Raw genomic sequence first — 15262 nt, forward strand, 5'->3', positions numbered from 1 at the left:
AGAGAACCATTGAAAGAAACCCAGAGATATGTTGTCTTGGCCACTTGCACGGGAGAAAATATCCTACTAGTTTGGCTTAATTCCCTTAACTTTTTTTTTTTTCTAGAATTGAGTGCCAGTTGTAGTGGTATTCTTAAAAAAAAAAGGTATAAAAAATGAGGGCTGTGGGATCACACTGTCTGTTTATACTTTTCAGTGAGTCATGCACTTATCTGTTACTTTTTTTTTCTTCTGTTGGCTGACATCGACCCAATTTTGTCAGAATGAAGGTTTTTTTAAAATATGTGTCTGGGTAAGAGAGTCTTGGTTAGTGAGAGAAGGGATCTGTTCAAGATGTATGTTCTTAGAAAATCCATAAAACAGAAGCATCTATAAATTCTTTGATAGCAGGAAAAGCTTCAGTTGAGGGTCAGGAACTGGTACTAAATAGCAAGTTGTAGGCTACTTCAGTGCTTATGCTCATGGCATTATTTTTCTCACTGAGGCACTATTAATTAGGCTGGCTAAACTAAGCAGCATTACAAGTGTTGCCAAGATACTCATAGAGGCATTGGGTCTGCAATCAAAACCAGCTATTAGAGCGTGCTGGGTGGATATGCTGCTCTGGCCAGCAGCCCCATTGCACTTTGGATCTTGTTAGAGCTTATCAAATAGAGGCAGAACTGTGCTAGAAACATCAAATTAGAAACATGCTTCTTGTTGGCATGTGTTTTAAAAATCTCAGCTATTTACACACATATATATCTATACATATATATATATACATGTTTATGTTTGTTGAACTGTATTGAGTAAGCTTTTAGTTCTCTTTGTTCCCTGTTTTCCCTTCGTTCCCTTTGTTGCCTTTTTGAAAGGTAAAACATATATGGGGAAAAGGAGCTGTTTGCCTCTCCAGCAGTGCTTCAGAGCACTAATGATGTGTCTTAGAGAAAGGAAGAACACTTAATGAAATGGGAGTAGGATGCACTAAACATGCAAGAGTGATTGAGTCCTGTAGTTTGAAGGAAAAAAAAAAGAAAACAAACCAGAAGTTCAAAGAAATGCCATTTGTGTAACTGCAGTTTGATTTTTATCTCAGAAATGGTGTCATTCATTAAAAATTGTTGTGCAGATGGAAAATAAACCTTCCAGTTAATTTTCTTTGGAGTAGTAGTCAGCTGAAGAAACAGGAATGTCTTTAAATACTGTGTAATATTGCTGGTTGCACATGTGCTCTGCACATTTAATTAATATGAACAGCACTGACACGTGGTACTGGGAGCACCCTCAAGCCTTCCTGAGGATATCCAGCTCTTTGGATGCCTGCTCTGTCTTTTAACCATGTTCCTGCTGTATTTGCTCACTTGCCATAGAATATCTGTCAGGGACAACTGTTGCTCATATAAGATTTGTAGGAGAACATCAATATTTATAACTTTCATATAGTTTAGCAGCTACACACTGCTTTGAGGAACACATTTTGGCAAGTATTTACTTTGGAGCGTTGGGCAGATTGGGATTTCTTCTTCAGAGTGCACTCCTGCTATGTTTTCACAAAAGTGTCTTTAAGTGCTTTTCTAAGCTTCTGATGGATTCTTGGTTTAGTCATATTAATAAATATTTAGAGGAAAGGCTACATTTGTTTTAAGGTAAGAACGGTAATGATATGAAAATGCAGTTACGGATCTTTTGAGGACAGTGAAGGATTAGAAAGCATTTGTGGCTATTTTAATTGGAATATAAGTTATTAGGGAGCTAGAAATATGGAATTGCAGAGAATTTTACCTTCCTCTTAAAACTTCAGCTGTGTTATAAAATGCTTTTTAATATGGGGGAAGGTGGAGGAGTGCCATTCTGACTCAAAAATGCCTTTGAAATTCCACATTCAAATCTGGTGCATCTTTTACTGTCGAGTGTTTATAAACTTTTTAAAGCTTCATCCTGATTATCCCCTAAAAGGAACCCATGTTTTTGAGGGAAAACACATTTGTTTCAGATGTGGTTTATTTTTCTGTGACACAGTGTATACTGAAAGATTGATACAGAAGTGCAAAACTTTTCGCTTAACCTCATTTATGATCTTGACCACTCAAAATAAGATTGAAAACCTGTATTGTAATACAGACTGATAAAACTGCTTTTGCCTTGTGTCCTAGTAAGATGCCTTACTGCCCCTTTTTGTGTCAATCTGAGTCATATCTGAGTGACTTCTAGAGCACATACTCCATCACCTGAATAAAATAAAAACTCAGGAAGAGGTGTTAATTTCCTAGAAGGGGTTGCAGATGATTAATGTAAGTGGGTATTCCAAATTTACAGTATCTTCCAGTTAGCCTAAGGTGGCTATTTATATTATTTATATTATAAATATATTTATATATTTATATTATAAAAAGCAGCTATTTATATATTTATATTATAAAAAGTAGCTAAGGTGCACCATGGGGGTGCAGGCATGCACACTTGCTGAGAGTGGGTGAGATGCACATGTTTGACTGCTGGGTCACGCTCCCTGTGCACTCCAGGGGCACAGAACTCACTCAAAACTGGGGGGGTCTGTTCAGTTTGGATCAAGATGACTTGTGTGTAGTCATTTCATTCTTCACTAATCCTCACCCCTTGCAGTCACTCTCCTTGAAAGGCCTGCCTGGAAGGAAGGAAAGTTGCAATAAGAGCTCCACAACTTTCTTAGCAATGCCTACATCTCAATATGTTTAAAATGATCCTTTTTCGGGCACCAGCTGCTCCCAGTGCCGGGGGCTGACCTGACTTTCAGCTTGGCCTGATTGTTATTTTGTCTTAGGGGCTCCAGACCCCCTGAGCCCATAGCTGGGGTCAGGGAATGTTTGCATGCTGCACCGTGTGTTCTCACGTGGACAGGGCTGGGCTGGCTTTTTCCTCAAGCAAAGACCTGAAATGCTGCCCAACTTTCATTAGTCCTTCTGAAACTGGGCCACAGAGCAGAGGGTGTTTGAGGCTGGAAAGGAAGCCTGCCTGGGGGAGGCTGCTTCTGTAACCTAGTTGGTTTTGGTGTTCAGTGCTGAGGAAGACCTTGTCAGCCCCTCTCCATCACTTTTCTGGATCTTGTTCTTTAGAAGTTTCCCTCTGCATTAACTTCCTAATGAGCCCTGGTGTGTAATTAGGATGCTTTTAATTACTCTGCTTGGTAGGCCTTGCCCCATTAATGACTTAAAGCTGGCACTCTGGATTTTGCTAGTGTCTATCTGCAATAATCTTTAACAGCAAGCTTTATGGATTATATTTTTTTTACATACATTTTCATTTTAGGTAAAATACAGGTTATAGTTTGTCTGCGTGTGAAAATGAGAACAAAATGTTTGTTCTGGTACAGGTGTGAAGGAGATCTGCATAACTAATGCCATGCAATAGCTTTAATTAGCTCACATTTTGAAAGTGATTCCAGTTATTCCTCATAATTTATCATGCCTATATGTGAATTATGTGAATATTTTCTGAAATGTAATTTTTCCTTTCTTTCAGCCTTTCTTCCAGCTTGTGAAGTTACGGAAACTTGGACTTAGTGATAATGAAATTCAACGGCTCCCTCCAGAAATAGCAAATTTCATGCAGCTGGTGGAACTTGATTTGTCTCGAAATGGTAAGCTCCAAGGTTAATTTGTTTGATTCTATGCTGTCCTATGACATGGTCTAGAAAAGTGTGTTAGTAGGGTTTTTCTGTCTCAGAAATTGTTATCTCAGAACACTTTCTTGTCTAATTCATGGATTTACCTCTTGTTCTAGAGGGAAGGAAGGAAAGAGCAGAAGGGAGCTCTGTGGTATAAATACAGTAATATTGTGGTATAAATACAGTAATAAAACAGTGCTTGACTGTAGTTCTGTGTTTCTGAGAGCCTGCTTTATTTTCCAACTTAAAAAATGCTTCATGTGGTAGTTTCCTATGTGTATTTGTCACAATGTTGACTTCTTTTCCCAAGCTCCCTGAAATGCCTGGCATTTGGAGATGGAAAAAAACAGAAAAAAAAAAGAAAAAAAAAGAAGTTGAAAAAAATAAAGCTGCTTTCTGTCCTAAAAAAAGCCTGTGGGTTAGAAGTCCAGTTCTTTATCTCTGCTTTGCTCTTTACCTGGGATTAGCAAGAGGCAGAGTGCTGGTATTTCTAGTTGTACTTTTGGAAGAAAAATCAGTCTGTTTGTAAACTGCTAAGATAAATTCAGAAAAGAATGCTGGGAGAAACTACCTTCTAAAATGTGTTGCTGGAAACAACATGGCTTTATTGTTTGCTTGCAATGCTTGCTCTGTATATTGGCCTGCGTTGTGATGGAGTGAAAGCATCCTTTTTTTTCTGTGGCCTGGTGAACTTACTGGCTCCACAAGAAGTTCAGGGGCTGGTAGGTCACCTTTAAGCAGTCTTTTGACCCAGTGATCTAAAAACAGTGAATCTGTGTTAGCAAATTAGAGCAACTGTCAGCTATTTTTGCTTCCTTACATGCAGTGGATGTGCACAAAATGCTCTCTCAGCTGTGATGGAAGGGGTGGGAGCGATCAAGGTTGTGTAACCTTGTAAATAAATGAGGGTTGTAATTCTTGAATATTCAAGAAAATGAAGAGTGTAAGAGGGAGTCTTTTTTTTCTTGATGGCTTAACTTCACATCAACTCTTTGTGACTGAAGAATATTGTTGGTACTTCACCTTTCTATACCATATTTCCTTTATTTGTTTGGTGCTTTAAATTCTGTCTTTATCTGATAATATAATTGATGAAGCGTGATGAGTCTCCAGGCAATTGCTGAAAAATTTCTGTGAACCATATAATTTTATGCACATTTGGAAAACCTTTTAAGAGAAGAAAACTGGAAAAACCCCAGAGACTGAAGAGACAGATTAGTTAAAACATTTTAAAAATACATGAACATTAGTTGATATGGTATTTGGCTACTGAGTTTGGCTGAGTTGGGTGCTGTCAGTGACAGACCTCATACAAAAAGAAACCCTCTGTTGGCTTAGTAATTCTCTTTGCAAATGAATAACTAGTTGGAAAAGAGCTGGTGGATCAGAGCCATGTGAACTCTTGTCAGCCTGGCCTGGAAGTTGGCTTGAGAACTCAGCTGTAACAAGAGCAGATGGTGTGAATGTTTATGGCTGGGTAGATGCGTGTGTCATTAGAAGTTACTGCACAGGGAAGTGTTTTTTCCAGTAATGGGTTGAACTAATGCAGGTGGCAGGGAGCAGTTCCTTTCCTATATCCAAGGTTCAGTGTTAATTACCCATTTTATTGCATTGCTTTCTTTTTTCTGTGGTTCATTGCAGAAGGTGACTGATACCATTTCCCTCTGCTTAATTATGTCATAGTTACTGCATGACTTGACTCTTCAAATTAAAAATGCACCGTGCAATGTGCTGCAGGGGGGCCGTGCTGGAAAATAACTAGTCTTGCTTTCCACTGTTTGGCCATTTTTATGATTGTCTCATGGTTCTCCAAATCAAAAGGCATAACACACCATCTGGGATGCTGCAGGGGGAATTCTCACAAAAGGTTTTTGAGATTTACAGTACTTTAATTTATTAGCTTTGTATTTTGAATCCACCTCCAAGTATGTCTCATTCTAAACCTGCCACAGGTTTGTCCTGTTCATTTTTGTTTGCACTCCAGAAGGTTTTGTTTTTCTGACTCTCCAAAATTACTTAGGGAAAAAAAAAAAGGAATTCTTCATATTCCTTTCAGGCAGAGAAAAACAGCCCTGCTTTTCAAAATGCAGTATGCTGCATGAATAGGAAAGTGTGATGGTGACATCTGAGCTTGGGAAATAAGAGATCATTGTTCTGTGTTTTTTGTTGTTCTAGTTGTCTGGTTTGGTGCACTAATTGCCTTCAGTTCTAGCCATTCTGTTTCCTCAAGAGCTTAAAAATGGAGATATAAAATCATTTATTGTTCTCTGCATGGGAATAATTTTTTCTATTTTAACTTCTCAGAACGAGGAAAGGGTTTTGAATAAATTGGGTACTTCCATTTCTGCCATATTGAAATGGTAACATGTCTTTCTTTCTCCTACTTTATAACCCTTTGGCCAACATATGGCCTTTGAAGCCTTGTGAGATGGTGGGTGTGTCTTGGTGGACTTGGGTGCTCTTCCAAGCTGCGGTGGCCAGCTGTGCTTGGAGGTGCTGAATCTAGAGGAGGGATCAGTCTCTGCTGATCTCTGGAGGTTCCTCTGTATACCTGTGTCATACAGCATTATGTGCCATGCAAGTAGCCTTGCTTCATAGACCTTTGGGAAGGGTCCGTAGGGAAACTCTGAAATGTGTCTTTTTTAAATTCTCAGGTGTTCTAAAATGCCCCAAACATGCTAGTATATATGTTGAAAATGGGCTACAGTAATAAATTCTTTAGGCAGTTTCTTGGTTAATGAGTGAATCTAGAACTACAAAAATCCTTCAAAGAAATAAAACTAAAAAGTCTTGAGCAGATGTAAATTTGCTGCTCCCTGTGTATGTGAGAGAAGTCTGGGGAAGGTAAGGATAGCCTCAGCTGTGCAGAAGGAAAAGGCTAGCAGCCATATATTCTTAAACTTTTCCTGGAGTATTTGCATGTTGATGCTTTTTCTCATGCCCTGCAAGGCCCCTGTGTTCAGGCAGATTTTCCTAGGAAGCATCCCTACTGTGCTTTTCTAGTCTGGCTGAGGCTGTTATTTGTGCTAAGGTTGGAAGGATGAATCAAGGACTGGAATATAAGAGGGCAGAGGAGCTGTGCTAAGAAAACAGCATAGTGATGGTGAACGCTTTGAAGGTTATTTGGCAGTCCAGTTTATCTCTGCTTCTTGGTATCAAGTTGTTTGTTCAAAAAGCTCATGTACTCATTCTAAGGCTAAAGAAAACAGACTCAGTAGTGATTTCAAAAGTAATGCCTGAGCTTTTGACTTGCTGGCAAAGTGTGTCTGAAACTCAGGAGAGTTCCCTGAGGAATCTTCTGAGACAGATACTCACCTGCTGTGTGTCTGAAGCCGCTGCTGGTTCCCCCAGACTCACCAGGGTTGATGAAATCTTTTCCTGAATTCTCATACCACGGGTGAATTCTGTGAAGACACTGGGTCACTGAAGCATTCTTGCTTGATGACCCTAAAGTTTGGGAAGGGCTCAGGGGCTTTGTGTTGAGCTCCAGTGCAGCTCTCTGCTCTGCATGAGGAAGGGGGAGATTCTGCTCTAAGCACAGTCAGAAGTGCCTGTGTGCTATTTTTGTCCCCACAGCACTTGGACATTCTCTCAGGTAAGTCCTGAAAGACCTTGTGATTTATAAAGTGCAGTCTCCAAAGACAGAAGGATGTGCTCCAATGTCTGCAGTTCTTTCCTGGTGCCTCGACTGGCACTTCTTTCAGCTTCCCTTTCTCCCAAAGGCATGCCCTGTGTTTCAGATCCCTGTCAGCTGTAGCAGGTTGCTACCCGTGCTTCTCATCCCCCAGAGATTTCCTTCAGTGACTCCATCCCCCCCTTTTCTTCTTGCACAACCCCTGGAGGCCAAATTCTTAAAGCTTAGGGCCCTGCTATCCCAGGTTCATTAAAATGTTAATGGCTTTTCTTGTTCTGTAGCTTCTTCTAGACAGGAGGGGCAATGCATAATGTTTCTGTAGTTAATTTAATGCATGCTGATATTCAGGATGATGTATACTATGCATATATTCTGTGTTCTGGCAGAGGTGGTGCAATCCTTTTTAGTATCCCACTCCTCCAGGAAGAGGAGTATTGTTTGCCTTTGACAAACACTAAATCCTTCAAGCTCCGCTGATGTTTTTCTGTCATGATATTGCATGTTCCTTAAAATGCCCTGAAGGTGTTAATTTAACTGTTGTATTCTTATTTGAAAGAAATTTCTATCCTGCACACGATTTCTCTTAACAGGTGTGCTGTGGAAGCCAGGTTTTTGTTCCTAAGGTCATACACCTTTCACAGCCATTGACAGATTGTCAGCAGCTTGTTTCATTCAGCTCTTCTAGCATGAAAAGACAATCAGTGTGAGCTAGGACAGTAGGAGTTAGGCACTGGAGTGGCTTTCCTATCCTTCCCAGCTTCAGGAGTGCCATTTGAACCATCCTGCTGTCCACCCCTTTCTCTGATGCAGCCTTTTTTAGGAGAGGAGCTTCTTGCACTGCTCTGTCTACCTGTGAGTTGCTATTTGTGATCAAAGCCTGGCAGGCTTTTCTGCTGCTCCTCTTGCTTCCATTGAAAGTGTATACCAAGGGCTTGGTCATGCTGGCCTGTAGCATTGGTGGCTGCTCTGTGCTGGCAGTTTTGCACTATCTGGAGTGACTTTCCAGCTGGCAGCAGGTAAGGGGACTCAGATGGTGTGGTCTTCTGTGGAAGTGGTCTGTAACCTTGCAGTTTGGTGTTATGTCCAAGCCCCAAGACTCAAAACTGTGGAAAAGATGCAAGTGTGAGTGCAGTGGGAGAATGAAATTGTTTTTTACCTTTTTGGTAGATAGATTATTCCTGTTCTGTTTGCTGATTCAGCTCTTGGTAGAGCTGAGATCCATTACTTTGTGAACTGAGAAGTGATGAGTTTTGCTGTGGCACCTACTGAGGAAATCTGTGTGTGGGCACATCTTGTTAAGCTATTTTTGGCTCTGCATGATGCTTGATACCAAACTCTCAACATGGTTCTTTACTATGATAACCAATAAGAATAATACTGTTTGTTTAATGTGTACAGTTCATGTTTTATACCTCCCATAGGGATGAATTCTGGCTACATGGTACATTAATTGCTACCCATTTGTGTAGTTTCTGGTTAAACTGAGCTTATGACTGTATTGATAGTGTGCTTGTTCTGGACAAAAGTCTTGTGACATGAGGATGTTCTAGTTTCAAAACTTTTTCAAACTAGATATTCTGGTGGAGGAAGGGCTTGAACACTTGTTTGGTTCAGCCTGGGCTGGTGATCCAGCTATTTTACAGTGAATAGAAAAGCTAAGTAGGGAGAAGCGCTTTTGAGTCTTCTGATCTTGTCCTGCAGCCTCACAAGGACTCTGCTCTCTTGCCTGGCAGCTGCTGCTGCTGCTTTGTGCTCTTGCCTGGAGTCTGGCTGTCCATCTCTGCTGCATTTCCACAGCATCTGAGCAGAGACTTCCTCCATGAAATCCTCTTCTTCTTTGCCTGCCACCAGCTGCCTTAACATGAATGTGCTAATACAGGTCTGGTGGCGAATAGCAAAACCGAGGATGCTAAGAAATAGATGAGAATTGATGCTTTCTTGCTCAGTGGACAAGGAAAAAAAAACCCAAGCCAGCAACCCGTGCTGGAAGGCAGTATAGTTGACATGTGCATCTATTTTTTAACATGTGCAGCTCCTGGATGTTGCTTGTTTGCCTTCTGAACTGATTTGTGTCCAAGTGAGTGCTTACAGACAAACAAGATTTGCTCTCCTACTCCTGCATGGACATGTCTTATCTGATACAAGAAAGCATCCTGTGAATGCAGTTGCTGCAGCCCTGGTGTGTGCACCTGAAAGTGATGGAACACCCCACCAGAGATGTTGTCTTTTGTATGGTGGTAGAGTAACTTAAGCATCAGTCTGCAAATAGTAACTGAATAGTAACTGCATATAGTCTGCATATAGTCTGAATAGCAACTGGCTTTTGGTTTTCTGGGGATTTTGGGGTTTTTTTTTGTGCTAATGAAAGCTAAGCAGACTTGGAGATAGGAGAATTTTTTGCTCTTTTAGATGGTTGCTTGCTAACAGTTGCATGTTTGAGTTTTGTTGTTGGGGTTTTTTTGACACATCTAATTTCTTGTGATGTACCTTTTCTTTGTATTGTCTCCCGTTTCTCTCTTGAGGTTAGTTTAAAATTTGTGCTTAAAAACATCTTCACTTTAACGTCTTACACATGAGGGTTTGGGACCAATGCAGAAAGGAGCATATTAGGGAAGAAAGAAACACCTACTGCAAATTACTTTTGGACTCTGGAGCTCTGCTGAGTGCCTCAGACGTGTAGGAATTCTTACTTTGAAGAAGTGACGTAAAAGTGAATCTGATTTGTGAATCTGTGTCACTAAAATGAATTTGATGTCAGTAGGTTGGAGGAAGTGGTGAGCTTTATATGCAGCAGGAGAAGTAAGGTGAGGAGAGAAATTACTGGACCATGTCCTTGCACAGGGCTTCTCATCAAGGAGAGGGAAGAAGCAGCAAGTGATGGTTATGATTGAGAAAGAGAAGATAAATGAAGTCTCCTGATAGAATAATTTAATTAGAGAAGTCTAGAAGATGTTATTTTTAAATAGATTACAGAAAAGTGGATTTTTCCATCATGGCATGTTCTGCCAGATTTAACTGTTCTTTCTGATGAGACTTTGCTAATGTACTTATGTGTGCGTCTAGCAAGAGTGCTTTCATGCAAAGTCAAAGGAAAGCTATGGAGAGGAGGAGGCCAAGTTGGAGCAGAAACCTTAGGCCTGTCTCAAGTGTCAGCTGGAGTGTTAAACATCAGACAGTACATATAGGAGTGATGTAAAATAAAGGCTTAATTTTCTGGATAATCTAGATTAGAGATTATAAAAAGGTAATCTGCAGACAGAAGTTGTTAGTTCTGGTGTTCACAGATTTGCTTGGGTTTCAGTTTCTATTTTATTGAGAATGTAAGATGACATGACAGTGAAGTTAATGAAGAATTAGACTGGAATAAATTAGTCTGGAGCTTTGCTGTTAAAACACTTAAAATCCTTTCTCTCATCCACAGCTTCGTAGGTAGAATACAAGTTTTCACATTTTTTACCCTTATTTCTCAGACTAAAAGTATTTAATTCCTATTATCCTTGAGGTCCAAGGTGGAAATTCTTATAAAAATATCTCCAATAACTGTTCTGTTTAACTCTTGACTGGCATGCATAAGTGAAAAGGTAGAATACATAAATTTGTTGTCAAACTTGGGCTCTTCCACTCAGTTCACCTGGAACTATTGTTTCCTTGTGATCTGGTCTTCCAGCTCTTCCCTCTCTCTCCCCCCCTTCTTTTTTCCTCCTGTTTCAAATTTACAGCTCCTGATCTCTGTTCTTGATGCTCTGAGAAGGATAGTCTGTTGAGTTACAACTTGCTATCTGTTCAAAAACCCAGCTTGTTCTTACGTCCCTGCACAGTTTTCTTTCAAATAACATCTCTAACATAAATGTATGTGTGAAATGCTGCTTTGTGAGGACCTTGTCCCCGGTGCTTCTGGTGCTTTGAAAAGGGATATTTCCAGAAGCAGTGAGGAGGAGAAATGAGACATGTCTCTTCAGTTTCTTGTTAATTATTCAGTAAGGGATTTACTTGAGAAAATGCAACCTGAACCCGTTGGTTAAAGCTTTAAAGACAGGTCTTGAAAGAGCTTTATCTCTTGTGTGTTGTATATTCTCAGCTTCAGAGCCTGAAGAGGAAAATGTTACAACCTGTTAAAGAACCACTTAATCTCAATAGATTTCGCAAGAACCTCCTGACTCCTGTCACATTGTGCCCCAAAACTTGTAGCACTTCATTGAAAGATGTTGATTACTTCTGCCTTCAGGGCTAGTAGCAGAGCCTCCTGGTTTGACAAAAAGGGAAACCTGTCTGATCAATGTGAATGTCATGATCTCAGTATGGAAGTGGAAGGAGAGGATGAGTAACCTTCCTGCATCCCTTCCCCCTGCAGGATCAGACGCTTGGGAGCTGTTTTTGGGAGGGTGGAGAGATGTGGTGGGGACATTTGTGTCACAGCAGCCTGCTCAGCTGGGCTTTCCAGCTGGAGAGCCCTTCAAAAAGACAAACAAATGCTTGCAGCACAAATTCCCACTTGAAGGTATTTGACAAAGTGGGCAGTTTCCTTCCATGTTTAGTAGAGGGAGGAGAGGTGGAAAGCAGGGCTGGAAAAAGGAGCTTTTCCAAGAGCAGGCTTCTCAGGGATCCCAGTGAGAAGGTGGGTGGCACAGAGGAACCCCCCTGGAAGTGACAAGAGAACCTTCAGGCTCCTAAAGCCCTTGTGTGGTACTTAGTGCTTCAATGGACCTTTGGTGTGTGTGGGTGTATGCATAAATACCATGGTTGATAATGAATGTGATATATGTGAAAAGAGGGGGATGAAAAATAATCTGTGTATTGAGTTGGGTGGATGAGACCTGGTTTGCTGCTGCTTCTCTCTCCTGAGGGATAATGCTGCATGGATTCACAGTCTTGGAGTCTAGAATGTGCTTCCTTGGGTATCAGTTTGGTGTAAACTAATCAGCTGTTAAATCACATTTATCAATCGCTAGTAGTTACTAAGCACTTAAAGGTGTTTTATCTTACGTAGAAGTGCTGCAGATACCTCTGGGTGGACTTTCCACCATGACCAGGTAAATCAGCTCTGTTCAGCTGATTCTGGCTGGGGTGTATGCAGTATGCCAGTTCTCCTAACACGCAGTGCTCTGTGTTGCCTTCGTAGCTGGAAAATATGACTGCATCCAGTAATTGCTCCCTGAAGGACTCTTGAGCGTGGTAAACTCTCCCTGAGGAACGTGGTGCATCCCTCATATCTGAGAATTCAGCAAAGTTCTTGCAAAAATACTTTTTTTACTTTTAGTCTTTTACTTGAGAGTCACTATTTGAATAGCTCTGGTCTGGCAGCACTGTCACAGCCTAGGACTTTCCTGGCCATTGCTGTTGTGATATTGATTAGGAGTTGGAAATTATGTTCAGTGTTGCAGGATGTATAAAGGATGCTGTCTCTACGGTAGCCTTTGTGTAGATGGAATATTATCAGTTCTTGAAATTTAATATAGAATGCTGGAAAAATGTGCCATACAAAAATTTTATCAGTTTAAAAATAACCCTCCTGGCCATTAGAGGAAGAAAAGTGGAGGAATGTGGATTGAGTGACTGTTGTAAAAATCTTCCAAAAAAAAAAAGAGGGGGGGGGGGAGGAGGAAAGGATTATCAGCAGTCAGAAGGATTTTTAGAAGTAATTTCCTTATCTAGGCAGTACAGAATTCCCTAGTGTCAAACTTACTTCTAAAGTTACTTGTACAGGCCTTGCTAAATTGTTAGCAAATTCTTGTGCAAACTGTAACAATAAACATATAAATATCTGAACAGGTGTTTTGAATGGAGGATGGGACACATGCCCTCTTGTATACATGACTGCTGAGCTTGATTTTGATCCACTGCTGCTGCCACAACTTCATTTCTGCTGTCAGTGTATCTGCACTGTCACACGTCACAGGGCTTATGTTTGGTTTATGGCTTTATTATTAGCAGTGCTGCACAATCTGCATGCCAGAACATCTGGGGCATCGTGTAAATGCAAAGCATTCATCAGAGTGTAGCATTAGAAGAATCCTAGATATTTAAGTAGGATTTGAGCTGGTTATCCAGCAGTGGCAAGAAAAGTATTCAACCTTACTGTTGCTGCTATTGGCAGGTACGTACATGTTAATGTCTGTAACAAAATCGAGTACTCCACACTAATGGTGAAAGCTCTTAATCCATCAAGAGACACAAGGACTTCTTTATATATTTTAATATCCTCTGCTGCATTCCAGTTGATTATGTCAGTGGTTTTGTTATGTACTTTTATCGGCTTTGCTAAAATGATCACTCAATTTTTTTGTCATATAGTAAAATGTGCCTCCTCTTTTCTCTTCTGAATTCATTTATTCAGTGCAGTGTTACACTAGTCTTCACACATAGTGATAAAGTATCTTGTGTTTTGCTTGAGAAATCATCTTTTTAAGATGCTTGGCAATGGAAATGAGTTACATTTCAACCTTTTTGAATTCAGTAAATGCGTAATGATCCTCATTTCAGAGAGCTGCACTGAATTTTTGTCCATCCTTTTGTCCAGATGGGCAGAGGAGAGAAACGAATAGTGAAAAAGAATCAAGTGAGGGGGAGGAAAATGCACTTTACAAAATCAGAGAATGGGTAATATTGGAAAGGATCACAGTGGGTCATTGATCCAACCTCCCTGCTCAAGCAGGATTGTCCTAGACCACATTGCACAGGATTGTGTCCAGTTCATTCTTGAATATCTCCAGGGAGAGTACTCCACAACCTCTCTGAGCAACCTGTTTCAGTGCTTGGCCACCTGCACAGTAAAAATGTTCTTCCTTATAGTCAGGTGGAACTGCCTGTGCATCAGTTTCCATCTGTTGCCTTTTGTCCTATTGCTGGACACCACCAAGAAGAGCCTGGAAACATCCTTTGGCCACCCTCCCTTCAGATACTGATAGACATTGATGAGTTCCCCTCTCAGTTGTCTCTTCTTGAGGTGAACCTGCCCAGGTCCCTCAGCCTTTCTTTGTAAGAGAGGCGCTCCTGTCCCTTAATCATCTTTGTTGCCCTCTGTTGTAGCTGTTTCAGGAGCTCCCTGTCTGACACTGGGGAGCCCAGAATGCGACACAGCTCTCCAGGGGTGGGCTCACAGCTCAGTGAGATCTCTGTCCACCTGTCTCTGTCCTCTGTCCATTCATTCAGTCTGCACCTACTGAGTTTGCCTACAAGGCGGCAAACTGATTGTGGAAGACGGTGTCAAAAGCCTTGCTAAAGTCCAGAGAGACAAAATCCATTGGTCTCCCCTCATCCATCCAGACAGTTGTTTCATTGTGGAGGGCAATAAATTTCATCAGGTGTGAATCCATGCTGACTATTCCTGGTCACCTTCTTGTCATCCATTTGGAGGGATTGAGGTGAAGCTGCCAGGCCAGCAGTTGCTTGGGTCCTCCTTCTCGCTTTTTTTTATAGACTGGGCTGACATTTGCTTTTGTCCAATGCTCAGACACTTCTCTTCATCCCCATGACCTTTCAGAGATGGCCATGAGTGGCCTGGCCGTGGAGTCCACCGGCTCCCTCGGCACGCGTGAGCGCGGTCAGCAGGACCTTGGCTTGTGGAAGTCAAGTCTGCCAGGTGTTCTCTAACCCAATGCCCCTTGTCCATGGAAAAGTCTTCCTTCCAGCATTGCTTTACCCACGGCTCCTGGGTCAGAGATTATGTGAGAAAAACCCAGAAAAATGAAATTTCTCTTGTTTTTGCTGTGTCTGTTCGCATTTCTTACTGAAGAATTTTGCTCATGTAGTGACTTCACAGTCTGGGAAAGCACATTCTATTTCCAGAACAGATTCTGTAATTTTCAAATGCATCCAAACTATAAGCAGTGCCTATACTGTGTTATTGCAAATGGTATCTTATAGATATTAGAGTAATTTTTTCCTTAGCTTGGATGATTGTTGGCTTTTACAGATAGTATCCAAGACTGTTATAACAGAAAAAGCATGTCAAAATAGGTTTGCTAAGAAGGCATATTTTCTGTGTTTTGTAGTCCATCAAGAGA

The 15262-nt window shown here is 41.0% G+C and overlaps 1 protein-coding gene across 2 annotated transcripts in view; it reads left to right on the forward strand.

The window, feature by feature from the left end:
* The window catches only part of LRRC1 (leucine rich repeat containing 1), a 68701-nt gene that overhangs the window by 12241 nt on the left and 41198 nt on the right, over positions 1 to 15262 (forward strand). For both annotated transcript variants that reach the window (XM_084203570.1, XM_084203569.1), the window contains exon 2: positions 3481 to 3598. In XM_084203570.1, coding sequence (XP_084059696.1) covers positions 3481 to 3598 — 118 coding nt within the window. The remainder of the gene's footprint in view (positions 1 to 3480; positions 3599 to 15262) is intronic.

Source organism: Fringilla coelebs, assembly GCF_963513975.1.
Source record: "Fringilla coelebs genome assembly, chromosome: 3".
Taxonomy (NCBI): domain Eukaryota; kingdom Metazoa; phylum Chordata; class Aves; order Passeriformes; family Fringillidae; genus Fringilla; species Fringilla coelebs.